General features: G+C 39.7%; 2 protein-coding genes across 3 annotated transcripts in view; both read left to right on the forward strand.

Moving 5' to 3' along the window:
• The first annotated feature begins 1,187 nt into the window (after window positions 1-1,187).
• Window positions 1,188-27,138, forward strand: part of LOC309565117 (V-type proton ATPase subunit S1-like protein) — a 67,807-nt gene continuing 41,856 nt past the window's right edge. The window contains exon 1 of one of the 2 annotated variants that reach the window (XM_082269897.1): window positions 1,188-1,408. In XM_082269897.1, coding sequence (XP_082126023.1) covers window positions 1,317-1,408 — 92 coding nt within the window. In that variant the 5' untranslated portion in view covers window positions 1,188-1,316. The remainder of the gene's footprint in view (window positions 1,409-27,138) is intronic. The other variant, XM_082269898.1, reaches the window with a different exon arrangement.
• On the forward strand, window positions 11,305-25,154 carry LOC309565131 (uncharacterized protein). Its single transcript, XM_082269915.1, has 3 exons — window positions 11,305-11,614; window positions 21,874-22,036; window positions 24,624-25,154. Exons 1-3 carry the CDS (start codon window positions 11,425-11,427, stop codon window positions 24,850-24,852), a joined length of 582 nt encoding a protein of 193 aa, XP_082126041.1. The 5' UTR covers window positions 11,305-11,424; the 3' UTR covers window positions 24,853-25,154.

Here is a 27,138-nt window from a genome sequence, read left to right on the forward strand (position 1 = left end):
ACAGGCCTCCTCTTACCAGTGACTAATGGCATCCAGGGCACTGTGCATTACAGGCCATCCCTCAGACCTGAGACTACTATCCAGCACTGTGCAGCATTACAGGCCACCTCTAACCACCAGTGCGCTGTGCATTACAGGCCATCCCTCAGAGTGAGCACCATCTAGAGCACTGTGTGTGCATTACAGGCCTCCTCTGACCTCTAGCATCCAGAGCACTGTGCAGCACTGCAGGCCTCCCAGACCACCGTCCAGATCACTGTGTAGCATTACAGGCCTCCCAGACCACCGTCCAGATCACTGCAGCATTACAGGCCTCCTCAGACCACCATCCAGATCACTGTGCAGCATTACAGGCCTCCTCAGACCACCATCCAGAGCACTGTGCAGCATTACTGGCCTCCCAGAACACTGTCCAGAGCACTGTGCAGCATTACAGGCCTCCTCAGACCACAATCCAGAGCACTGTGTGCATTACAGACCTCCTCAGACCATCCAGAGTGTCTAAATCTGTATCTGTGAGTTTGTTCAAACCTTAACATCATAAATAATAACAGGATAATATATTTTTTTACTCCAGGAGTATATAATGAGTTTGGAAATTCTATAGAAATGCCTAAATTATACATTACACATTAGATTATAATAGATTACAATGATTTTATTCAACTAAAATGTACTGGAGATTTTAGTTGACTACAATACGACTAAAAACTAAAACAAATGCAGATGACTAAAATGGGACTAGTCAAAAGACTATAACTAAAACTAAATCAAAATTCAATGCCAAATTTAACACTGCAATTGACTATTGTGTCTGGATAAAAAAAACAGCCATTGTCAAACTCTCACAAATTTTCTATGTGGCGATACATCACCAATGAACACTTCTGATGTTTGCATTGCCTATTTAAATTTGGTTTAAATACACTTATTGCGTGATCGTTACAAGTGATGGATCATTTACAAATCCTGATAAATCATGGACATGTAACAAATAAATATAGAATTTAAAAAAAAATCGCCACGTTTCCCTCTGTCTGAGTAGAGCAATTAATTCTGTAAAGATAATTAAAGATTAACACAGTGATAATGGCAGAAGAGACGTGGGACTGAAAAGTGCTAAGTGAATTCAGTGTAGCTGGGAGGAAGTATGGGGGTAGCACTAATGAGGATGAAGTTCCATGTCATAGTCCTCCTGTCACACACTGCCTCCTATTGGTGTGTATCCTGTCACACGTGATGGGAAGGTCACTTCTTTCATTCTGCTACCACAGATTAACAAATGTACGGGATCTGACAAGATCAGCTCTTCCTCAATGGAAAGGAATAGGCTCTGTTTTATTGTAGCTATTATCGGGATGGGAATTTTCCGCTCCATTGCATGGGTTTCCGCAGGCCTGGAGGACAGGTGAGCAATAGAATTCATCTTGTGATCATGTGTCCTGCACTGAGGCTATGGAAGATATTCGATTTTTAATAAGAGAAGAGTGTAAAGACTTGTGAACGTGCCTCTGTGAACTGTTTTACTGCAGCTAGCAGATATATTAGATCTTCGTCATTGCCTTCCGGTAGTTTCATTTAATTAAAATAGAACCGTATGATCTGGGATTAAAGGACAGCGCTGTTCCCGAATCATTGAATATTTTATAAGTTTTGTACCGGTTTGCTTCATTTATAACACACAGTTTCTGAATGTAGCACCAACTGATGTATGTAATGGTTCTTATTGCTGCATTAGCTTAGGTCTCATCTCTTCCTTCTCCGGGCAGTGTTACAGTTCACAAGGTTGTTTAATTATATAGCAATATGTGATGATAGAAGTAGGCACCGCAGAGAGTCAGAGCTCTGGATATAGGGCAGAGTGGACATGTGGTGATTTGTTTAATCTTCTATTAAGACGACTTTGGGTCAATAACGGATAAAAGCTTTAGTATGTTTGCTACTGCATATCCAGCACAGTTTTAATTAGCAGTTGTTTAAACCTGCTTAATAGACATGTGAGAGCAAGAAAGTGTGGCGAACACGTGGCATCCATTCAGGTGTTGTTTAATGCTGACATTGGGGTTCATTTACTAAAAACGGAGCACTCCGAATCTGGCGCAGCTGTGCATGGTAGCCAATCAGCTTCTAACTTCAGTTTGTTCAGTTAACCACTTAAGCCCCGGAAGATTTTACCCCCTTCCTGACCAGGGCCTATTTTGCGATTCGGCACTGCGTGACTTTAACGGACAATTTGCGCGGTCGTGCGACGCTGTACCCAAATGAATTTGACGTCCTTTTTTTCCCACAAACAGAGCTTTCTTTTGGTGGTATTTGATCACCTGTGCAATTTTTTGATCATGCGCTATAAACAAAAAAATAGCAACAATTTTGCAAAAATAACAATATTTTTCACATTTTTTTATATGAAATTCCCCAAAAAAAATGTAAAAATCAAAATTTTTTAACATTTTCGGCCAATTTGTTTTCTGCTACATATGTTTGGTAAACAAAATAGCAATAAGCGTATTTTGATTGGTTTGCGCAAAAGTTATTGCGTTTACTAACTAAGGGAAAGATTTTTGTAATATTTATTGTTTTGTTTTTAATGAGTAATGGCGGCGATCTGCGATTGTTTTTTTTTTTTTTTTGCGGGACTGCAACATTGTAGCGGACAGATCGGACCCTTGACTGACATTTTTGACACTTTTGGGGGTACCAGTGACATTACTACAGTAATCACTGCTATACATATGCACTGTTACTGTAAAAATGACACTGGAAGGGAAGGGGTTAACTTTATTGGTGGTGCAGGGGTTAAGTGTGTCCCTAGGGGCGTGCTTCTAACTGTGAAGGGATGTGGCTTGTGGTGTAACAACAGAGACATATGATCCTACATAGCAGGACCGTATGATCTCTGTTCTTACACAAGGGAGAATGACAGGCAGCTTTGTTTACATCAGCCGCCTGCCTTTCTCCCTCTCCACCGGGAGAGAGCGAGTGGCCGGCCGATATTGGGTCCGCCGGTCACACGCGCGGGGATGTGCAGGAACGAGCGGGGGCGGGAGCGCACCTCCGGCGGTGCGCGCTCGCCCCCTAGAGCCTCACAGGCTAGCGACGTAGTCCTACGTCACTTTGCCTGTGAGGGGCTGAGCGCCGCAGTAAATAGTCATGCGGCGGTCGGCAAGTGGTTAAGCTTTGACAATAAAAACCTGGAAGCTGATTGGTTTCTATGCAGAGCTGCACCAGATTTTGCACTCTCCAGTTTTTGTAAATCAAACCCATTGTAGATTTTAGTTACAGTATATGATGCACCAGTAATGTGAACACGAATACACTATATCCTGGTGTTTCAGACATGGTTATTTGTAGAATAGTGATGGTATACTTCTGTAACTTACATCATCACACTAATGTGAATACTGTAAAAAAATGTAACATTCAGAAAGTGTACCTTGATAGACTTCACGTGTAATAAAATAAAATTTACCTCTTAGGTATAGGCATCAATATACAGAGCCAATGATCCTGGTTGCAGATGAATACCTATTTATAGAAAGGAATCCTTCTGTTGTAGGCTAAGCAAACGTTAGAGGTTACGTCAGAATTCCATGATCATATAGACACATGATGCTGAGACTTATAAGGTGATTATCCTAAAGGAAAGCTTCTTACATGAACACATCACAGTATAGATCAGTCTAACCTCCCCATGTGTACAGGATGTAGCCAAAGTTTTCCAACATCAGCCATGCACACCGCCATGTTGGATCTCACAACCAACCACATTCCAATCATTCTTTTGTGTCCAGCTGCCCTTCTAGTGCTTGGAAGGGGTAGGGAATGTAGATGGTAAGGGATTGAGTATTTGAGGGGAGATGGTTGGAACACTGATAGCCAACAATTCTCTTTTTTTTTTTTTTATAGGTTAACTTATTTTTTTGTATTAAAGAATTGTCATGTGTGTGTGTGTGTGTGTGTGTATGTATGTATGTATGTGTGTATATATATATATATATATATATATATATATATATATATATATATATATATATGTGTGTGTGTGTGTGTGTGTGTGTGTGTGCGTGTGTGTGTGTGTGTATATATATATATATATATATATATATATATATATATATATATATATATATATATACCGACACGTGGTAATGGTGTTCATGTCACAGTAATATCACTCTTGGCTGTGTTTACTTCTTGGCTGTTGTGGTGATGACGATCTTCATTTATTAGAGGTTGTTTCCTGGCTGTAATGCTGGTTTTTCCTTGGCTCTAGAAGTGGTCTAGCGGCAGTGGTCACCCATGCAGTGGTCATTCACAGTGCTTAGTAATGGTCTAGTTCAGCCTTTCTCAACCTTTTTAACACAGAGGAACCCTTAAAATAACTTTCCATTCTCAGGGAACCCCTGCTAAAAATGACTACAACCCATGATACATTAGTGTGATGGTCACTGAGAAGAATGCTCCTTACACTTGAGATCATTGGGAGGAATTACCCCCTTACAGATTGCTAAAAAGATCAATGGTGTCAGTGGGAAGATGTCTGAGAGGCAGAAATTGTTCATTGTTCAGGGAACCCCTAGCAACCTCTGGAGGAACCCCTGGGCAGGAAATAAGTAGATTCTGATCACTTTCTAGTAATGATAGCAAAGATGCCAGTTCAGCAAATCTTCCATACACACGGTACAATCTAGACATGCAAGATAAGTGTAGCACTCCCACAACCCCAGGTGCTCAGAGGGCTAACATTCAAAACCTGAGGGTAGGATCCTTCACTTGGTGGTAAAAATATTTGGGCACCAGTCATTTAATGAAATTTAGATTCTAAAGGTTACAATTAAAAAAATATTTACCCGGTCTGTGCAATGGCTTTGCCAAGAACAGCTGGATTGTCTTTTTTTTTGTGGGTCCTCTATCGGCGGTCCTGCTCCTCATCCCTGTCAATTGCCCCAATAGCAAGCCTCTTGCTATGGGGGCACTCGAGCAGGGCCACTCTTGAGCTGAGCTCCTGTGAATGGACATGGGGGGGGGGGGGGGTAGCTGCAGCCACAAGGTTTTTTTTTTTTTTTTTTTTACCTTAATGCATAGAATGCTTTAAAGTGATGCTAAAGTCTATTTTTTCTTTCTGTTAAAAATAACAAACATGTTATATTTACCTGCTCTATGGAGTGGATTTGCACAGAGCAGCCCAGATCCTTCTCTTCGTGGGTCCCTCTTTGGTGTTCCTGGCCCCTCCCTCCTGTTGGGTGCCCCCACAGCAAGCAGAGCCCCCCCCTTTCTCTCCTCACTGGCTCATTGATATTGATTGACAACAGTGGGGGCCAATGGCCCCATGCTGCTGTCTCAGCCAATGAGGAGGGGAGTCCTGGACAGCCGTGCAACATTGCTGGATCTAGATTGTCCTCAGGTAAGTATTAGGGGGCTGAGGGGGCTGCTGCACACAGAAGGCTTTTTATCCTAATGCATAGAATGCATTAAAGTAAAAAACCTTCTGCCTTTAGAACCAGTTTAACCACTTTCAACCAGTCGCGGCAGATATACGGCGGCAGGTTCCCACGAAACAACGTACACAACGTTTGTCGCTTCGCTGAAGCGACCGTGGGGGGTCCACGTGCACCCATTCACCACAGGGAAAGCTGATCTGTGGGGTCGGTGGCCGCAATTGCCGCCGGGCACCTGCAATTGTTCCCCGTGGGGACAGAACGGCGATCTGCTGTTGTAAACACGGCAGACCGTTGTTCTGTCAGCAACGAACACAGGGATCGTGTGTTCCTCCTATTTAGAAACACAGGTGCCTGTGTTCATTCCATAAGTCCACCCCCACACAGTTAGAAAGCATCCCCTAGGGACACATTTAACCCTTTGAGCACCCCTAGTGTTAACCCCTTCCCTGCCAGTGTCATTAGTACAGTAACAGTGCATATTTATAGCACTGATTACTGTAGTAATGTCACTGGTCCCCCTAAAAGTGTCAAAAATGTCAGTTAAGTGTCTGATCTATCCGCCGCAATGTCGCAGTCCCACTAAAAATCTCTGATCTCCGCCATTACTAGTATAATTAATAAAAATTACATAGATCTTTCCCCTAGTTTGTAGACGCAATAATTTTTGCACAAACGAATCAATATACACTTATTGCGATTTTGCACTGAAACCATGTTGCACGTATTTACAAATTTTTATTGATATTTAAATACAGAAGCCTCTATCTCACAAAAGTGGGTACGCCCCTCACATTTTGGTAAATATTTTATTCTATCTTTGTAAAGAAGTGAGTGTACAGCTTGTATAACAGTGTCAATTTCTTGTCCCCTCAAAATAACTCAACACACAGCCATTAATGTCTAAACCGCTGGCAATAAAAGTGAGTACGCCCCTAACTGAAAATGTCCAAATTGGGCCCAATTAGCCATTTTCCCTCCCCGGTGTCATGTGACTCGTTAGTGTTACAAGGTCTCAGGTGTGAATGGGGTGCAGGTGTGTTAAATTTGGTGTTATCGCTCTCACTCTCTCATACTGATCACTGGAAGTTCAACATGGCACCTTATTGCAAAGAACTCTCTGAGGATCTGAAAAAAAGATTTGTTGCTCTGCCTTAGACATTAATAGCTGTGTGTTGAGTTATTTTTAGGGGACAGCAAATTTACACTGTTATACAAGCTGTATACTCACTACTTTACATTGTAGCAAAGTGTCATTTCTTCAGTGTTGTCACATGAAAAGATATAATAAAATATTTACACAAATGTGAGGGGTGTACTCACTTTTGTGAGATACTGTAGGTATGTTTCTATAGACACTGGCTTTAAATGGGTAGCAGAACAGTTTGTATTTATTGTTTTTCTGTACTTGCAGGGACTTCAACCAGTTTTCTACTTGTTAAAAACCCATTTTTTTTTTTTGCTAGAAAAATACTTAAACCCCAAACAATTATATATATATTTTATGTAAATTTTATGTATTATATATATATATATATATGTATATATATATATGTATATATATGTTTTCTGAAAGCAGAGGCCCTGTAGAATAAAATAGTGGCAGTTGCAAATTTTTATGGTAGACAAGGGGTTAAAAAGATAAAACATGGTGAAAAGTGCATGTGTACTGAGATGTACTTCATTTCTTTTTTTTCTGCCCTGCCATGCACTTTACTTTAAAGTATAACTTTGTGTCCCATTAAGGATATTCACCCTCTCTATTTGTCCTGTTTACCATTATCATTAAAAGTAAAAGAAAATCCTTAATTTTGGAGTGTCCCCAGAAAAGAAATAGAGTGAAAATTTCCAATGAGGACACTAGTTCTGGTTACCTGGGGGTCTCCAAGGAAGTTCCTTAGTTTGCAGGGATTTCCTCTCACTTCCTGTTTAGCTATGGGACAGGAAGTCAAAGGAAATCTTTGCAATGGGACACAGATAGCAAAAAAAAAAAAAAAAAAAATCTGCCAGGGGTTATAACTCTCCCTTGCTTTATACAAGATGAAAAAAAAGTTTTGCCTATAGATCTACTTTGGAAATACTTTCGTTTATTTACTAAATACATACTTACTAACTGTAACTAATACATACATACTTACTACTAATAAATACATACTTACTAACTGTAACTAATACATACATACTTACTACTAATAAATACATACCTACTACTTACTTAAAAACATTGAAAATTTTGCTAACTTGTGGAATCTTACGAACTGCAGAATATGCAAACTGTTTTGTGTTCAGACTACATCACTGCTGTGCAGATGCAGGAGATAAGGAAGGACAAACTAATCCAGAACATTAGTTTATATCATGCTTTCATTTACTGCTTAAAGGGTATATTTGGTTTAAGTTTCTATTTACTGTCCTATCTAATAGTATTATAGAAATACATGTTAATAATAAAATAAATCCTCTTTTTCTTAAAGGGTTTCTAGGGTTCAGGAATAAGATAAGCTACAAAACCAACCTGCTTAATGGATAACACAGCCTATTAAGCAGGACTTGACACTTAATAGCACTAATAAGCCTTCCTAACCAGATTCGGTGTAGCGATTAGGGTGATTTGGATAAGACCTACACTTTTGTCCAGCTATTGCATACTGTATTGTGTTTCTGCTGCACCATCTGCTGGTAGACTAAGGCTGGCCATACACTATACAATTTTCTTATTCAATTTCCTTTAGATTTACCTTAAACTATGTAGTGCAAGGGCCTGCCTGACTGCATACAAATTGAAAGTGTTTAGGTTTGACCCTATATTACATGGTTTTGGTAAATCTAAAGGAAAGTTGAACAAGAAAATTGTATAGTGTATGGCCAGCCTAAGTATACAAATACAAAATACCGTTCTCATGTATTGCATTTATTGCTATCTATTAGGTGTGGGGCAGTGTCGGTAAGCACATATACACAAGACAGATAGAATGTAAATTATTCTTATGGGGGTCAAAAGAGGGATTAAGAATGCTACTATTAATACTGACGTGACCGAAAAAATAAAGTTTCTGGCTATTGAACCGACCCGGTGGCACATTACTTTTTGAGTCACTGGCTAAGAACAGTTAGGCAGTTCGGACTTTACTTGCTGCCTACTTGATCCAGGTCAGTGACACAGATAAGCAAGACAGTCAGCAAATATTATTTTGTGAAAAATCTAAAATTAACAACTTAGGTTACGCTTCTTACGAAATTAGTTTTTCTTCTTTTATTAAGGCTGGCCATACATTATACAATTTTCTTTTAGATTTACCAAAACCATATAATATGAGGTCAAACCTAATCACTTTCAATTTGTATGCAATCAGGCAGGCCCTTGCACTATATAGTTGAAACTAAATCTAAAAGTGAGCATAAAAATTGTATAATGTATGACCAGCTTAAGTTTATTTCATGTTTTATTAGGTATATTATCAAGTAACTATCTGGAAATCGAATTGGTCAGTTTTGAGTATAAACTTTCTTGCATTGACTGGTGGTTCATAAGCTTTAGATTTACCCTATGTCCTCATATTTGGTTCAAATTGATGGCAATTCATGCGAATACCCTTTCATTGCCTTTTTTTTCCAAATATGCCTGTGAATAATCCAGCTGGAAATGGTGGCACCGCGAATCAGTAAGCTTAATAATATATGGCATGTTAAGGAAGGATTTCACCTCTGCAATCCAAGTTTTGTTTTTCAAAAGCCATCAAGTTATTGTATATACCACCATCAAACCAAAACTGCTAAATCTTAATTTTTTTGGACATACCCTTAAAAGGGTTGAGTTGACATGGGACAAAACGATCGTCTTGTAAAACAACCCATTCAGTTTAAAAAAAAATGAACGGCAAAACATTTTTTAATAGATATAAAAAAAAACAATATAAATAAATTTTTCCCTTATTTATAAGTGATCACATTCCCTCTGTTCTCAGCTGCATAAGAGCTGGGGGCAGGAGAAGCAGCAGTACACTGAGCTTGCCAGTGAATGGCTGTGCAGCGGGGGGTGTGTCAGGAGAAGTCTGATCATTGGAGGAGAGCACACTTTGTTCCCAGCATACCTAGAGAACTGACCAGAGTGTGCTCTTCTGGTTAGTGGGGTCAGTTTTTATTAGGAAAGCAAGAGGACTAGCAGGAACACCAGAGATTTCACATAAAGGAAGCAATACAAAGATAACAGGATACTTTCTCAGACAAGTACATGGTACAGCAGACCCATATCAGGAATATGAAGTTACATAGTAGATGTGGTTGAATAAAGACATCCGTCCATCCAGTTCAACCTAGTAGATGTGGTTGAATAAAGACATCCGTCCATCCAGTTCAACCTGTATATGTGTGTGGGTGTGTGTGTGTGTCTGTGGCCTGATCATTTCCCATAACCCTGAATGTTATGATCTGTGAGATGCACGTCCAAAAGTCTTTTAAAAGTAGCCATACTCCCTGTAGCTACCACCATTTGTGGAAGAGAGTTCCACATTCTCACCGCCCTTACAGTGAAGAACCCCTTACGCAGCATACGGTTAAACCACCTCTCCTCTAATCTCATTGTGTGGCCATGTGTCTTCTTGCACTCCTTGGGACTAAATTGTTTTTTACCTATGCTAGGATTGCCATTGATGTATTTGTAGGTCGCAATCATGTCCCCTCTCAGGCGTCTCCTCTCCAAGGAGAATGTAATCGCTCCTCATAATTAAGGTCCTCCAATCCCCTAATTAGTTTAGTGGCCTTTCTTTGGACTTTCTCCAGTTCGATATAAAAAAGAGAAAATTGCCCACGGGACTTTAGATGAGGTGGACCCAATAGTCATAAAACTCAAGTTGAAATGTATCTGGTTTATTGTATAGAACCAATATACAAAAGTAAAACAACATGAATGTTTGACATACACAAAACAGAACATAGTCATACAAATATATTAAAATATCTCGTAACAGTAACAATATGCACATCAATACAATTGTCTTGAAACTCGACGCACGTTTCGTGGGTCACATTGCCCACTCGTCAGGGGTGTAAGTGTGCATCTGAAAATAAATTATTGTTGTTGTATTATAAACATGCAGGGTTGAAGGCTATTGGAGTATGAATGCTCAAAAAAGACCCCTCTCCAGTTCGAGCACATCCTTTCTCAGGATTGGTTACCAGAACTGGACAGAATACTCCAAGTTTTGGGGTAACAAACGCTTTAAGAACTAGAAATAAGCAATATCACCCTACTCTACCCAAGTTTTTTACCTGATCCATACACTTGCTCCAGCACCTTTTTAGCTCTTTGAACAGCTCTCATTATTATTCCTAATGCTGTAAAACATAGAGCTCTCGGCACATCTCACAGATCAGATACCACCAGTTCAGTTAGTCCACTTTGGCTTAATGTAATGAATTATTTGTCACACAAACTAAAACTAATTTTATAGTCTTTAGATGTGAAATAATATATGATTATATTTGGGTTGTTTCAAATAGATTTTGTTATTGGTCACCTTCTGAGAGATGTTTTGTCTAGGTTTCAAGCGTTATTAGGTTATTTTTAACTTCATTCAATAACCTTGTCACAAGGGCTTACTCCCTGGTCAGGTTCCATTTTTTATAACGTGGAAAAGACGCTTCAAGAATGTACCCAAAACGCAGTAGGCTTATACTGCATGCTGTTCCATAATGAAGCTAAAAGTCAACAGACAGTCCAACGTTTCTGCTGACATTCAGGCAGTTTATTGGCATTCCGCTTATTGCCAACCATCTGAAGAAGCTAGGAGGCAAAGAAAATGTGCAACTGTTTTATCGGCATCAATACAATTTGTATCAATTTGAATTTTCATCAATCCAGGAACTCTACCAACGTTTAAACAATACATGGTTATTATTCTGCTAATAACAGAATATCAAGTCTCCTAGGTAATCTGCAACCACCCAGAACATTCTGAAAACAGGTTAAACTGCAGCCATTAACAAAATGGCCTATTCACGTGTCCATTTAGATAAAGACCAGTTAATCGCTGAGATCCAAACCATGGCAGGACTCTATGATCTCAAATCTCCAGTTTATTCAACCAAGTTTGTAAAAGACCATCTCTGGGAAGACGTGTGCTGTGCTGTCTTCAACAACTGGAACAGACTGGACAGTGGTGAAAAAGCTGACAAAGGTATGTAAGCTTTACATTTCTTTGTGGAATTGCTAACCACTGTTTAATCCTCTGTACAGGAACCTATAATATACAGAATTTATAGTTACTTTATAAAAAAAGAATAAAATAGAATGTTACTGTCACCAACTCCAAAAACCAGGTCGTTCCAGATGCCTTGTGGCACACAGGAACTCTTAAAACTCATGGCTCAATGTTATACTGTAAAGACATCAACCAGCTTCTGAGGTCTCTGGCTCTACTCCCATCAATAACTAATAGTAAGGTAAAAAAAAGGTGAAAGGACCAGAGCCATAGCTATGTTTTTAATATAGAGTGCAGGGGCATTGGAAATCCCAGGGCACCATACAAAAGACCAAAGCTGGTATACCTGCTGTTTGCAATGACCTTTAAATTATTTTCATGGCTTATTTTTCTTAAACGGAAACTATATTGTAATAGGTAACTTTTCTTGAGTTATTATTGATAAATGTTTTGTTAAGGCTCTGTTTACACCTAGGCGATTTGAATTGTGGGCGGAATCGCCATGATTACAGAATTGCGGCAAAACTCGGGATGCGTTTGCGATGCCATTATTTCTTAATGGCACCCCAAATACGGTGCAATTGCGGCAAACACTCTTAGCCCCGGTTCACATTAGTGCGATCGCGGAGATCGCATGTAATTCAGAGCACACTGCTCCTAAATTACATGCGATCTCATGTGCGGTGCGAATTTCAGCCATACACTTTGTATGGCTGAATTTGCACCGCATCCACACTAAACTCGCACATGAGGCTTTTGTTTTATCCGCAGCAGAATCGGATCGCTTAGTGGTTCACACTAGTGTGATCCGATTCTGTGCGAACTTGCAGATTGCACTGCGATATGCGATCGCAACTGGGAGTGTCGTTAACTTTTAATTGACACCCCCTGGGTATCGCATATGGCAGTGTGAACTGCCAGAGGTGCGGATGCGATGTGGGATCACGCTGCATATTCGCAGCGTTCGCGCATCGCACAAATGTGAACAGGGACTTAGCTCTGTGCCAAGATTTGGTACATGAGCTTCTTTAAAGTGTTTTTGAAGCAGAGGGAGGCCCATTCAAATGAATGGTGCCACTCCAAAAACGCTCTACAAACAAACACAAAAAAAGCGCTACACTCAGGTGTCAATAAAGCCTAAATGTAACATAAAACATTCTTTATGGTACTATCAGATTTTTAGTTGCTTGCCATTCCAAATTTTTAAGGCCATATTTTATATACAGATTTATAGTTTCTCCTTCTTGTTGCTATGTGTAGACTGTCCCTCTTTTTGCCATGTTTGAACGGATTGGGCAGCAAAATGTATGTTGTGAAGAAGATCGTTTAGGGCTGACTAGTCTCGGATTTCAAGTTGACTGGCTTTCTAACAAGTCTCTTGATAAGCTGTAGTAGGGAGTATCTCATAACACCCGGCAGTTTCCCGCCATTCTAATTGGTCTATCTATCTATCTATCTATCTATCTATCTATCTATCTATCTATCTATCTATCTATCTATCTATCTATCTATCTATCTATCTATCTATCTATCTATCTATCTATCTCTCTATCGATTATATACAGTATCTCACAAAAGTGAGCACACCCCTCACATTTTTCTAAATATTTTATTATATCTTTTTAATGTGACATGTGACAACACTGAAGAAATGACACTTTGCTACAATGTAAAGTAGTGAGTGTACAGCTTGTATAACAGTGTAAATTTGCTGTCCGCTCAAAATAACTCAACACACGGCCATTATTGTCTAAACCACTGGCAATAAAAGTGAGTACACCCCTAAGTGAACATGTCCAAATTGGGCCCAAAGTGTTAATATTTTGTGTGGCCACAATTATTTTCCAGCACTACCTTAACCCTCTTGGGCTTGGAGTTAACCAGAGCTTCACAGGTTGCCACTGGAGTCCTCTTCCACTCCTCCATGACGACATCACAGAGCTGGTGGATGTTAGAGACCTTGCGCTTCTCCACCTTATGTTTGAGGATGCCCTACAGATGCTCAATAGGGTTTAGGTATGGAGATCTGTCCTGTTAAACCGCTGCATGGTCCTGGCCACCGTGCTGCAGCTCAGTTTCAGGGTCTTGGCAATCTTCTTATAGCCTAGGCCATCTTTATGTAGAGCAACAATTCTTTAATTCTTTTTTTCAGATCCTCAGAGAGTTCTTTGCCATGAGGTGCCATGTTGAACTTCCAGTGACCAGTATGAGAGAGTGAGAGCGATAACACCAAATTTAACTCACCTGCTCTCCATCCACACCCAAGGCCTTGTAACACTAACGAATCAAATGACACCGGGGAGGAAAAATGGCTAATTGGGGCCGAATTTGGTCATTTTCACTTAGGGGTGTACTCACTTTTGTTGCCAGCAGTTTAGACATTAATAGCTGTGTGTTAAGTTATTTTGAGGGGGCAGCAAATTTACACAAGCTACAAGCTATACACTCACTACTTTACATTGTAGCAGCGTCATTTCTTCAGTGTTGTCACATGAAAAGATATAATAAAATATTTACAAAAATGTGAGGGGTGTACTCACTTTTGTCAGATACTGTGTGTGTGTGTGTGTGTGTGTGTGTGTGTATATATATATATATATATATATATATATATATATATATACTGTGCATTGCGAAAGTATTCGGCCCCCTTAAACTTTTCGACCTTCTGCCACATTTCAAGCTTCAAACATAAAGATGTAAAACTGTAATTTTTTGTGAAGAATCAACAACAAGTTGGACACCATCATGAAGTGGAATGAAATTTATTAGATATTTCAAACTTTTTTAACAAATAAAAAACTGAAAAATTGGGCGTGCAAAATTATTCAGCCCCCTTAAGTTAATACTTTGTAGCGCCACCTTTTGCTGCGATTACAGCTTTAAGTCGCTTGGGGTATGTCTCTTTCAGTTTTGCACTGCATCGAGAGACTGAAATTTTTTCCCATTCCTCCTTGCAAAACAGCTCGAGCATAGTGAGGTTGGATGGAGAGCGTTTGTGAACAGCATTTCAGCAGTTTTCAGTTTTTTCCACAGATTCTCGATTGGATTCAGGTCTGGACTTTGACTTGGCCATTCTAACACCTGGATATGTTTATTTGTGAACCATTCCATTGTAGATTTTGCTTCATGTTTTGGATCATTGTCTTGTTGGAAGACAACAGTCCCAGTCTCAGATCTTTTGCAGACTCCATCAGGTTTTCTTCCAGAATGGTCCGGTATTTGGCTCCATCCATCTTCCCATCAATTTTAACCATCTTCCCTGTCCCTGCTGAAGAAAATCAGGCCCAAACCATGATGCTGCCACCACCATGTTTGACAGTGGGGATGGTGTGTTCAGGGTGATGAGCTGTGTTGTTTTTACGCCAAACATAACGTTTTGCATTGTTGCCAAAAAGTTCGATTTTGGTTTCATCTGACCAGAGCACCTTCTTCCACATGTTTGGTGTGTCTCCCAGGTGGCTTGTGGCAAACTTTAAACTACACTTTTTATGGATATCTTTAAGAAATGGCTTTCTTCTTGCCACTCTTCCATAAAGGCCAAATTTGTGCAGTATACGACTGATTTTTGTCCTATGGACAGAGACTCCCACCTCAGCTGTAGATCTCTGCAGTTCATCCAGAGTGATCATGGGCCTCTTGGCTGCATCTCTGATCAGTCTTCTCCTTGTATGAGCTGAAAGTTTAGAGGGACGGCCAGGTCTTCGTAGATTTGCAGTGGTCTGATACTCCTTCCATTTCAATATTATCGCTTGCACAGTGCTCCTTGAGATGTTTAAAGCTTGGGAAATCTTTTTGTATCCAAATCCGGCTTTAAACTTCTCCACAACAGTATCTTGGACCTGCCTGGTGTGTTCCTTGTTCTTCATGATGCTCTCTGCGCTTTAAACGGACCTCTGAGACTATCACAGTGCAGGTGCATTTATACGGAGACTTGATTACACACAGGTGGATTCTATTTATCATTATTAGTCATTTAGGTCAACATTGGATCATTCAGAGATCCTCACTGAACTTCTGGAGAGAGTTTGCTGCACTGAAAGTAAAGGGGCTGTATAATTTTGCACGCCCAATTTTTCAGTTTTTTATTTGTTAACAAAGTTTGAAATATCCAATAAATTTTGTTCTCCTTAATGATTGTGCCCCACTTGTTTTTGATTCTTCACAAAAAAATTATAGTTTTATATCTTTATGTTTGAAGCCTGAAATGTGGCAAAAGGTCAAAGTTCAAGGGGGCTGAATACTTTCGCAATGCACTGTATTTACACACACACACACACCCACTACTCAAAAAAATTAAAGGAACACTTTGAAAACACATCAGATCTCAATGGGGAAAAATATTGTGCTGGATATCTATACTGATATTGGCTGGGTAATGTGTTAGGAACGAAAGGTTTGCCACATCGTTTGATGTAAATGAAAATTATCAACCTACAGAGGGCAGAATTCAAAGACACCCCAAAAAGTGAAAAAAAATGATGCTGTAGGCTAGTCCATTTTGCTGAAATTTTATTGCAGCAACTCAAAATGATACTTGGTAGTTTGTATTGCCCTCATGTGCTTGTATGCTTACCTGACAATATCTGGGCATGCTTCTAATAAGACGAGGGATGATGTCCTGGGGTATTTCCTCCCAGATCTGGATCAGGGCATCACTGAGTTCCTGAACAGACTGAGGTGCAACCTGGCAGCATCAGATGGACCAAAACATAATGTCCCAGAGGTGTTCTATTGGATTTAGGTCAAGCAAGCATGGGGGCCATTCAATGGTATCAATTCCTTCATCCTCCAGGAACTGGCTGCATACTCTTGCCACATGAGGCGGGGCATTGTACACCAGGAGTAACCCAGGACCCACTGCACCAGTGTAGGGTCTGACAATGGGTCCAAGGATTTCATCCTGATACCTAATGGCAGTCAGAGTGCCATTGTCTAGCCTGTAGAGGTATGTGCGTCCCTCCATGAATATGCCTCCCCAGACCATCACTGACCCACCACCAAACTGGTTATGCTAAACGATGATGCAAGCAGTATAACGCTCTCCACAGCTTCTCCAGACCCTTTTACGTCTGTCACATGTGCTCAGGGTAAACCTGCTCTAATCTGTGAAAAGCACAGGGTGCCAGTGGTGGACTTGCCAATTCTGTTTTTCAATGGCAAATGCCAGTCGAGCTCCACAGTGCTGGGCAGTGAACACAGGGCCTACTAGATGACGTCAGGCCACCTTCATGAAGTCTGTTTCTGATTGTTTGGTCAGAGACATTCACACCAGTGGCCTGCTGGAGGTCATTTTTTAGGGCTCTGACAGTGTTCATCCTTTTCCTCCTTGCACAAAGGAGCAGATACAGGTCCTGTTAATGGGTTAAGGACCTTCTATGGCCCTGTTCAGCTCTCCTAGAGTAACTACATGTCCCCTGGAATTTCTTCCATGCTCTTGAGACTGTGCTGGGAGACACAGAAAACCTTCTGGCAATGGCATGTATTGATGTGCCATCCTGGAAGAGTTGTACTGCCTGTACACCTCCTATAGGGTCCAGGTATCGCCTCATGCTACCAGTAGTGACACTGACCCTAGCCAAATGCAAAACCAACGAAAAACAGTCAGAAAAGATTAGTAGGGAAAAAAAAACATATTTGGCCTCCACCTGTAAAACCATTCCTGTTTTGGGGGTCATCTCATTGTTGCCCAACTAGTGCACCTGTTATTAATTTTATTAACACCAAAGCAGCTAAAACCAATTAACAACCCCCTCTGCTACTTTTCTGACCAGATCAATATCCCAGGAGTTTAATTGACTTGATGCTTTACTCTCATTAAAAAGTTTTCCAAACTTTAATGGCATCCTAGTCTTAGTCCGTCAATACGGACTAAGACTAGTGGCCCACCCTTTGCAGCTATCACAGCTTCAATTCTTCTGCTTTTACTGGCCCAAATCATTTGGTTGAGGGGGATTATGGTGTGTGCTTGTCTTTCAGGGGTTGGGCTTGACTTCCCTTAGTTTCAACTAAGGGAAATCTTAAGGCGTCAGCATTTAAGACATTTTGAAAAATGTCATGCTCCCAACTTTGTGGCAACAGTTTGGGGATGGCCCCTTCCAGTTCCAACATGACTGTGCACCAGTGCACAAAGCAAGGTCCATAAAGACATGGATGAACGAGCTATGGGGTGGAGAAACTGGATTGGCCTGCACATAGTCCTGACCTCAACCCAATAGAACACCTTTGGGATGAATTAGAGTGTAGACTGTGAGCCAGGCCTTCTCATCCAACATTAGTGCATGACTTCACCAATGCGCTTCTAAAGGAATGTACAAACATTCCCATAGACACACTCCGAAACCTTGTGGACAGACTTCCCAGAAGAGTTGAAGCTGTTATAGCTGCAAAGGGTGGGCCAACTCTATATTGAACCCTACAGACTAAAACTTGGATGTCATTAAAGTTCATGTGCGTGTAAAGGCAGGCTATATATATATATATATATATATATATATATATAATCACGGATCAAAAACCAGGGGTTGTAACATACGTAAACCCTATTTTACAGTAAATGCTCTTCAGACAAAAAGGTTACAATTTTTTTGTATAATTTATTTTATGTTTGAAAATTATTATTTTTTACAATTAAAGATGGCAGCAATGGGTTCCCCTGCTGCACAACATTATGCCAATGCTTTTGTGATGTGGGTTGAAGAGAAATATGTATATCCACATCCATTGCTTAAACAATATTGTCTCACGTGGACAAGGTTTTTGGACAATGTTTTTGCTATCTTGCAGGGTAACCTTGTCACTCTTATGTTTCACCAGCATTTGAATTTGGTGGTTCCCAACCTCCACTTTAATATCATATACTGTAGGAGCCATCTTCTATCTCATTTCTGGTTCCAGGGTATACATGCAGGATGGCTGCCTCCATAGTGATATTTTATTAAACCTACAGACCATAATCACCATCAGTATTTAAATCTGTCTCGAGGAGCTAATTGCAGAGTGTATCTTGGATGGTCCAAAACAAATCGATTAGGAAAGATTGACATTTGGAAATGAATAATGGACTTGTGGCATGAGGTTATCCAGAACAAATATTTTCTAAGAAACGGGATCTGACACTAATGACCAATTAGATTAAAACTCGATCACAAACTAAATATAGAATTCCGTTCATATTGCAATATCATGGAATGTCACAAAATATTATTTGATTTGAGGTGTGTGCTGGCCTTAAAGGGAGGAACCTGTATTGAATGAGTTAGCACTGCTGACCGCATGCAGTGGAAAATGACATTTCTTCTGACACAAGCTTTAGGGTCCCTGTTTGTTACAAGATGGTTAACTTTTCCTGACCGTCTCCCTTTGCCCAAACAAAGTTAGCTGCAAAAAACTAAAAATAAAGATGTTTAAAAAAAAAAATGCATACTTACCTAGGTCCCAGCTTCCGGGAAGCAACCCTTCACTGCTGCTTCCTGGCACTCAAAATCCTTTGATAATGCACTCCTGCAATGGGCTGACATCTCCTGCAATGGGCTGGAATTACTGGTGTCTCCCAGAAGTGCTAGAAGCTGGGACTTAAGGCCCGTACACACGTACCGATCGTCGGCGAACGATCGGCCGTCTTTTGTCCCCGGACTGTCGGTGTCTGTTGAAAAGTGCAAAGACAGCACAAGAATTTTGTCCGCCGACTACAGCCGACTGCAGAAGTGATGTCATGTAATGGTTAACTTTCCCTATGTTTTTTCTTTTCTGAGCATGCCCAGTCTTGCAAATCTGCGGTCTGTCGGCCGAATTCTGTACTGACTGGCGAACAATCGGCCGTTCTGGTGTCGGCATACAAAAATTTTAATGCTTGCATGACAGATTCTTGTCAGCAGAATGTGCGCTGGCGGCTGTCGGAGGCATCATACTAACAAGCGTACAATCGGCAGATCGTTCGTCGGCCGAAGTTTGTCTGCCGACGATCGGTACGTGTGTACGGGCCTTAAGGTAAGTATTTTATTCTCAGTTTTTTTTTTAACATCTTTATTTTTAAAGGTTTTTTTTCACAGCTAATTTATATGGGCGGTGGGCGCTGGTATGGATTCCTGCCCCCAAGCATTTTTAATGGAAGATCCACTTTAAAAAAACCTTAGTAGGATTGTTGATTAAAGCGGTACTAAACTCAACATACATTTTTTTTAATTGTGCCCCTGCATATTTATGCCATAATGTGCTTGTATGTACCACATACTAGTACATTATGACATCCCTCCAATGCTGCACTGTCACTGCTCCTGGTGTTTTTATCTTTGCCTGGTCTTCCTTCCGAGTTTGCGCTCTCCGGCCATTTGAATGGCTGGGCCACAATGATGTCACTCCTGCACATGCTGCACAGCGCTCTCTGCATTCATAGCATACTCAGTGTGCCCTGAATGTAAAGCACTGGCTGAAGCCTATGCGAATATCTCCTAAATGACACAAGTTTAGTCCTACAGGTTAGACTTACTAAAGTTAAAAATGAGAATTTACTACCACTTTAAGGGAAATCCACCTAATAGTAAATTGCTGTAAAAGGAATGTTATTATAGGGGAAAGTAGAACAATGCTAATAAGCTGCAAAAAAAATGTCAATAGAGAGTAATAACACATTATTAATAAGCAGTATTATAACTGTTAATAAAAGGTAAATTACCTCAATATTATTAAACAATAATATAGTTGTTAATAAGGAGTATTGTACCTCAATATTTTTTATCAGTAGTAGAATTGTTAATAAAGGGGAAAGTTTCCTGATAGTAAAAAAAAAAGAGTAATAAAGGGGAAAGTAGCTTAATAGTAATAATCTGTAATACAATTGTTAATGAAGAAGAAAGTAATAGAATTGTAATAAACAGGAATATGATTATTAATAATGGGTAAAGTAACAGAATAGTAATAAACAGTAATATGATTTTTATTAAAGAGGGAAGTAGCAAATATTTCAGTAGTAACAGGGTGTTTATTGTGCTGTTTATCAATTTTCCAGCAGTAAAATGGACAAAAGCACAGAACTCCTGAAACAATCAGAAATGCCCAATCAAAAGGAGGGTGGTATTTATCAGGACTGACTTTGAAAATAGGTTTTAGTATAATACCAAGGAAAATGAAAGATCAACCATGTTTAATAATTAGGAAACAATTAACAAATTAGGAAAATGTTTTTTAAGCATTTAAAATAATGATCAAAATCTTTGTCCAATTTCACCAATAGAAAATTTCACTTGATACCATCTGAACATTGGTAGACCTTAATGTTTGCTTGTTTTCCAGATGACCGCCACTATGAATTATAATTTTGTTTTTGCCAACCAGAATCGCCTGAAAGATAAATCGGTAGTATATGCAGCAATCTCTTTATTCCTGCTTAACTTAGTGCTAAAAGTTTATTAATTGCTTATCAATTTAATGGGGCAGGTTATGCTGATTGAAATACTTTTCCTGTCCGACCCTTCACGTTAATGTTCACTACATAATTTTGGAAACAAAATTATGAATTTAAGTAGATGCTACTTTATAGAATATCCAAGCCTAAAGAGTAATTGTACACTGGGTTCAGCCCCATCCGCTGCACCACATTTTTAAAGGGGTATGCATGTCACAAAAAGGCAGAAATTGCAGTTTACACTGTCCACCCTTCCTACCTCCCAGCTTTCTAAGATGACACCTTTTAGCACAGGCTACGTAGGCAAAGAACGCCCCCATTTATGTGGACCACTAAACTAATATACTGAAAATGAGGGGTTAAACCCATAAGTGCCTGTTGTTCCTCTCCACTTCACCTTGGAGGAACAGTTCCTCCAATTGAGGAAGCTATACATAGGTTAAAACAGTGTTTTTCTCCTCTAATGCTCTGTTTTCTTTGAATTCCCTTGTATGCTCCAGGCTTGGTCATAGACTATTGCTATATCTGTCTGGCTCAGTATTTGCCCATTTTTCTCTGTAGCAGGCCTCGTTGCATGTGAATGAACTCAAAGAAGGCTGAAAGCACTGTATAAGAAAAGTGCTGTGTTAGCTTTGGGCTAGCCAGGCATTGTAGTCTGATTTGGGGTGTGCACAAGCATTTTTGAAGTTTGGTATGGGGGTCAGGCAGAATTCAGGGTGCGTAAAGCTGCACTTGCATTCATTAACATTTATTTATATGTTTTTATCAATCAAACATGTTGATAATTTAAAAAAAACTGGAATCCACACTTTTGTACTTTTTGTTTAGTTAGTCCAGCAGCTAAATAGATGTTGGAAGTCTATGAAGTACTTGTTTAGAAGAGAACTTCAAGCACAAAGAGAAGAAGCTAGGAGTGGGGCAGGATCATCAACAAGACGCAGATACAAGTACTGGGAGCAGCTCCAGTTTCTTCTTCCTATTATGGAACATCGTCCGTAAGTAGATTTTTGTTTTAATATCTTTTTTGAAACAGGGGAAGATACCTAGTCATTCAGAAGCTGGTGTAAGGAACACTCCTCCCACTGTCATAATGCTGGTTCAGATTCAGAGATATCTTCTCAACTTAGGGTCCATGCACTCTGGGCTTAAAAAATGCTACTTCTAGAGGAGTATTACATTTTGCCTGTAGAAGCAGCTCAATTTTATCCTATGTGTCCATGCACATTAGGAAGTTTAAAGCCATATTTTGAGCTCCGCATTTAGAGGCAGAAAGAACTCTTCTGGTTTGTGTTTTTGAGAGGAGTTTTCTGGCAGAAAAAAATACTAAACGCTCCTAAGCGTCTGTACAAAAACGCTCTTTACAAAAAATTTTTTCTGCCAAAAGAACTGACATTTTTTCAAGCCCAATTTGCATGGACCCTTAAAATGTCATTATTTAACTCACTGCTGTGCATCATGCTCATCTCTGCTTTTTCGATTAGTCATAACAATCATATAACTCTGGTTTCAATATGCTTAAATAGTACTACAAATACAAACATAAAAAATAGTGGGGTTCCAATATGTGCTCATGCCCCCATTTATGGGGTGATCCTCTAACTTCCATATGTCAGAGCACTACTTGTGGGAAAGTCCACTGAAAGGAAAGTTATATATGAGGATCACAGAGCATCCACATTATCTATCAAAGGCAAACTTTTTTCCAAAATCTACAAAAATCATTTTGTAAACTTTGGAATAAAGTTTACTTTTAACAAATAGTGTGGATGCTCTGTGATCCTCATATATAACTTTCCTTTCAGTGGTCTTTCCCACAAGTAGTGCTTAAATAGTACTACACCCTCATTGAAGTGGAGTCACTTGGCCAGGAAGGAAAGTAAACAACAGCAGCGGAAGCCAGATAGTGTTTAGAAACAGGATTATGAAGGACTGTTCTGGTTGCAATGCGATTTGGTAAAGCACAATTTCCTACGCCATTTTGAGTTCCAGTCCCCCAATTCATTTTTTTTTTTAAATACTCTGCCGTAATTGTGTGCACTTTAATTGTAACATTTAGATAATGTGATTAATGCGGTCCTTTAATTTATGTTTAAATCGTGCAAAACTAACCTGATCTCGGAAGCAGGCAGGGTCCATCTCTGCTGTGGGCATCTGAAGCCCTCTTGTATTCATTTCCGGGATTCTGTGCAAGCTGGCTACCCAGCTGACAGGTTGCCATAGCAATGGCGGCGTCGATGAAATATCCCATCCCATTACTATCGCAGCCTGTCAATCAGAGGTTTCCGGTTTGGAAATAATGCTAGTTTTCGGTATTAGGCGATTCCCATGGAAACCTGGAATAGATGATGCTGATACCCCCCTGAAAGTACTGCAGAAATATTTGGAAATAGGGGAAAAAAAAATCTATATGTAGCCATTTATAATAGCATTCCGGATAGGCATGACAATGATTGGACAGTTAAAACATGGGTGGAAATCTGATTTAAGAGTTTGGCTAATTAAAAAATTACATTTGGTAGGTAAAGAGTATTTATCTTGACAATATTGTGCTTAAATCTTAGTGTGAGTTTTGGGTACAGGAACAGTTGGGTTGGCATGTACCAGTTGTGGTCACCATACTTTAGAATTCCTGCTTGTTTTTAATGTGAGAATAATATGTCTTCATTGCTGGCTGTTTCAGTGACTATCTCTTAATTAATATATATACTGACTCAATGACAAACAGACGTATCTACCTTTTTGTTTTGTTTTTTTATGTTTTAAAGCTTGCTTGGTTCTTTATATCAGAGAATTGTAGGACTATTTTTTATGTATTGGGTTCACTTCTGTGTATTGAAATGTTTTAATTACTTTACTTTACATCACTATAGTCAAATGTTCGGATTGATAATTACTTTAAACCGTTTAGCCCATGTGCATGAGATCCTGGCATTTTTATGGGGGTGGAAGGCACAGTTGCACCATCTACTCCCACTAGTCAGGCAGCTTGTACAGCTCTATATAAGAGACTGAAAGCTGCTTTGGCTGGACAGTGCACTGCGGTACTAACATTTGGGGCAGAATGCTCCTGAAAAACGAATGGCCTGAGTGCAGACTTCTGAAAAGGCAGATCACTTCTGAAAATCTGTAATTATTTAGTGTAAACTGCTACTCTTTAGATTCAGGCGTGGTGACTTTGCCCCTGTAGTAATATGCACTACATAGTGGGGGCAGCAGGAGCACGTATGAATGCTTTAAATCTTAAAAGAACGGTTTTCATGTGTGACAGCAGCACAGATTGATACCATTATTTAATTTATAATTTTAGGTTTGCATTACAGGGAATCTGTCACTTATATAAAAGTAATTGGGTATGCAACAATCCACTTATTATATCCAGCAACATAACATTACCTACTGTCAGGCCAAAAAAAGATTTTCCTCCTGCTGTGAAAATCTAAAAAGTTAGACACATTTATACATTGTTTTAATTACCTCTACAATATTATGTTATGCATCATATGTGGTTGAGTTGCTTTGTGTAAATAAAATGCTTTTAAAATCATAATTTAAATATGAACTAACAAAGCAATCATTTTGTAGGGCCACTTCTTCTGTTGGGGCTAGTTCAGATGAAGACATCATCCCTAAACAAGAGAATGAAGAATTAATGATAACATCTCAGGTCCAGCAACAGCGGTTAAAAAAGCCGAAGACAAAGGAAACAGAAGAAAAGGAAAGCATCCTTATAGATTTAAAAGACTTGATAATCAAATTCGGTGAGAAAATTACGGGTCCTGCCCCTATTCAAGATGAAGAACAAATGTTTTGAAATTCCTTACTTCCTAATCTGAAGGCTGTCCATCCATTCTCCAGAAATAAATTGAAGATTGAAATTCTTAATTGCTTTGAAAATTATATCAACTTGCAACCACCTAGTAATCTTCAGTCCTCAAGTCAAACCCCTCTATGAATGAACACTGGTTTAGGCTAGCAATAGTAATCACATTATGATTACATGCCAGATTCCCAGCTGTAAATCATTCCACAGGCCACAGTTTATAACATTTGTCTTCCACCGTCTGCCACCCACAAGAACTCCAGCAGTGTCCGCTTATAAATAAACCTTTTTTTTTTTTTTTTTTTAATGTTTTTGGTCTTTATCTTTAATACATGATAAAAAAGCAAAGCATTGCTAGTTATTGGATTACTATGCTTATTTTAGTAATGTTTTTTAATGCTATTATGCTTATGTGAAAATTCCAGTTCCAGTTTTACATTTTTTGGCGCTGAGGTTTAAGTGGAGGTTAGAGAAGCAAGTATTTAGTGGTAACCTGTACTGACACACAAATGAGAAACCAGTGCTTTCACTGAAGATCCACTGTAAGGTGACATAGAATACCTTTATTGTAATTTTCAGGACCTCTGAGGTCATCAAGACCAGTGCAGAGCCTATAGTCTTGCACTGGACGTGATTGTGTTTTTAGTCTTTATGTACTTCATTCAATTGTGTAATAATAAATCTTTGATACTTTTAAAAATTCAGTTCCCTACGTTTATGCCCCATACAGTCCCATTTTGAGGGCTACTTTCTTATGTTTCATTAACTATTCAGGAATGGGGGCATAACTTTCTCACTGTAAAGCAATGGGAAGCTGTATAATACATTGGACGTGAGGATGTCAAGGAACAGTTCAGCGCCGGGCCATCCACACCATAAAGGCTCGTTTCTACTGAGCGGTACGGTACGGTTCGGTACGGTACGCAATTTTTGCCGTTTCCATTGTGAATGGTACCCTAATTCCGAACCGTACCGTACCACTTTTTTGGGACCCTTTCGTTGGGGTGCCAAGCACAGTACCGTACCAACAGGGTGGAGCTACACTCTGCAGAACTTTGATTGGTTGACAGAAAATCGTCGATCACAGCTTTCCTGCTACACCACACCTATCATGAAAGGGTACTATTGGCACTGGAACGCAAGGTGTACCGTTCCGAACCGTACCGTACTGAATTGAACAGTACCGTACCACTCAGTGGAAACGAGGCAAAAGGGAAGATTTTCTTCCTGGAGTTGAGCTTTAAAATGAGTATGGGCCTGGCTCATGTAAGTGTAAACAGCTTAATTTAAGTGCTCCCTTCCCCAGCATCATGTACTCAACTGCTCTTCAACCCCACCACATTAGTCCAATCAGCTTCCAAAACTGCCAGAAGCAGCGATGTGTAGGCCCTGTGTATGCTTTGAGACAGTTGATGCATACACAGAAATAAGGCTTGTCACACATTATACAATCTTCTTGACCAATTTTCCTTTACATTTACTAAAACCATATAATATGAGGTGAAACCTAATCACTTTCAATTTGTATGCAATCAGGCAGGTCCTTGCACTATGTAAATTTAAAGGAAATTGAATAAGAGAATTGTATAATGTATGGCCAGCTTTAGGACTCATCTCACAACCGCATGACAGGATTGGAATACTCCAGTTCACTATGCAAGCCGTAGCTCACCCATTCATAAAATTCTGGCTGTGGTGACTTTGCCTCTGCTCGTTTCCAGCTTTGTTTTTTTTCTCAGAACTTTCATTCGGTTCTGTTGTGATACACTGATTTAAAAGCCCTGAAGCTGAATAGACACAGTGGGGTTGATTTACTAAAACTTGAGAGTGCAAAAATTGGTGCAAAGCTCTGCATGGTAGCCATTCAGATTCTAACTTCAGCTTGTTAAATTAATTTACTATGCAAGCCGTAGCTCACCCATTCATAAAATTCAGGCCGTGCTGACTTTACCTCTGCTCATTTCCAGCTTTCTTTTGTTTCTCAGAACTTTCACTCGGTTCTGTTGTGATACACTGATTTAAAAGCCCTGAAGCCGATTAGACACAGTGGGGTTGATTTACTAAAACTTGAGAGTGCAAAAATTGGTGCAAAGCTCTGAATGGTAGCCAATCAGATTATATCTTCAGCTTGTTAAATTAAGCTCTGACAATAATACTTGGAAACTTATTGGTTCCTGTGCAAAGCTGCACAAGATTTGGAATTCTCCAGTATTAGTAAATCAAGCCCACTATGTCCTTTTGAGATACGTTTGAACTGCAGGCAATGTACCGTAGGTC

Source organism: Pelophylax lessonae (genome assembly GCF_965119305.1).
Source record: "Pelophylax lessonae genome assembly, chromosome: 1".
NCBI classification, from domain to species: Eukaryota; Metazoa; Chordata; class Amphibia; order Anura; family Ranidae; genus Pelophylax; species Pelophylax lessonae.